General features: G+C 53.6%; 1 protein-coding gene across 1 annotated transcript in view; it reads left to right on the forward strand.

Moving 5' to 3' along the window:
- CFAP77 (cilia and flagella associated protein 77) overlaps window positions 1–1186 on the forward strand; it is a 169455-nt gene that overhangs the window by 164757 nt on the left and 3512 nt on the right. Inside the window, exon 5 of the mRNA XM_015407535.1 lies at window positions 259–360. Within this exon, the coding sequence (XP_015263021.1) occupies window positions 259–360 (102 nt within the window). The remainder of the gene's footprint in view (window positions 1–258; window positions 361–1186) is intronic.

A 1186-nucleotide genomic window follows, 5' to 3' on the forward strand; every position in this document is an offset into this window, starting at 1 on the left:
TTTTGAAAAATGGCCGGGGTGGGGGGGGGGGGGCGCCAGAAGGGATCCTCGCCTAGGGTGCAAAATAAGCTGGGCCCGGCCCTGACTTTGCAGTCAGTACGGCATTGGCCCAGACAGGTTATTTGAATGTGGTTTTAAGCTGCACTTTTCCCTCCCAGTTGAGAAAATGTGAAGCAAATGCCAGATGCAGAATCACCCAATGTTTCCATTGAGAGGCCTCCTGGTTGCAGCCTCATAACTTCTGCTGTTTGCCTTTAGAAACGCAAAGGGAAAGTGTACGAAACATACACAAGTCTGCTCCGGAAGTTCCAGCCTCCAATGAAGACAGAGCAGCTTTGGCGCATACCCCACTTTCAGAAGGTACGTGTGAGCCACAGTCAAGGGGTTTGGCCAAACGTGCTTATTGTTTTAATGTTCTTTGCCAGGGTGTACAAAGTGTGCGCTGTTGCTGCTGCTCAAGCAGGGGCCCGCCCCAGGGAGCAAGGGGGCACCAAAGGTCTCCTCGAGACCTGTCACTGGCACAGTTTCTACACATGGTGGGTTCGCCACTTGCGTCAGAGAGCACATATGCTCCGGGCTAGGCTGTCTGTTGCAGTCTCCCTGGGGACTTTGGCCCACCCAGGTTTCTCCTGAGCTGTTACGTAGGATTGCCAGCTCCGGGTTGGGAAACTCAGCCCCGGATTAACTATGAACAGGGGTCATTTTCTGCAGGAGCGCACAGGAGCGGAGCTCCGGCAGTAAGGAACCCAGGGGGTAGGCACATGCAACAAGCCCCGCCCCCTGCTCCCAGTAGCTCTCAGTCAGGCCACAAGGAGCAAGAAGCATCCAGGTAAGTTGCAGAGCCCCCCCCCAGCCCGCCTTCAGGTACAAGCTCTCTCTCCTCTGTGAGGGCAGATCTGTGTGCTCCCCCCCCATAGCTAGCAATCCAGAGGAGTCCAGTGGCACCTTTAAGACCAAGTTTTATTCAGGTACAAGCTCTCCCTCCTCTGTGAGGCAGATCTGCACGTTCCCCCCCAATAGCTAGCAATCCAAAAGAGTCCAGTGGAGCCTGAGTGGTGGGTGTTGCCTTCTGACACACTTCCAGTGTGGCATATGCAAATAAGTTACGCTAAAAATTATGCTAATGAGCTCCCGCATCTCTTTTTCTACGAAATGACCTCAGACCATGTAGCAAAATAATCACATG

The sequence above is a fragment of the Gekko japonicus genome, unplaced genomic scaffold, assembly GCF_001447785.1.
Source record: "Gekko japonicus isolate JY-2015 unplaced genomic scaffold, Gekko_japonicus_V1.1 scaffold955, whole genome shotgun sequence".
Taxonomy (NCBI): Eukaryota; Metazoa; Chordata; class Lepidosauria; order Squamata; family Gekkonidae; genus Gekko; species Gekko japonicus.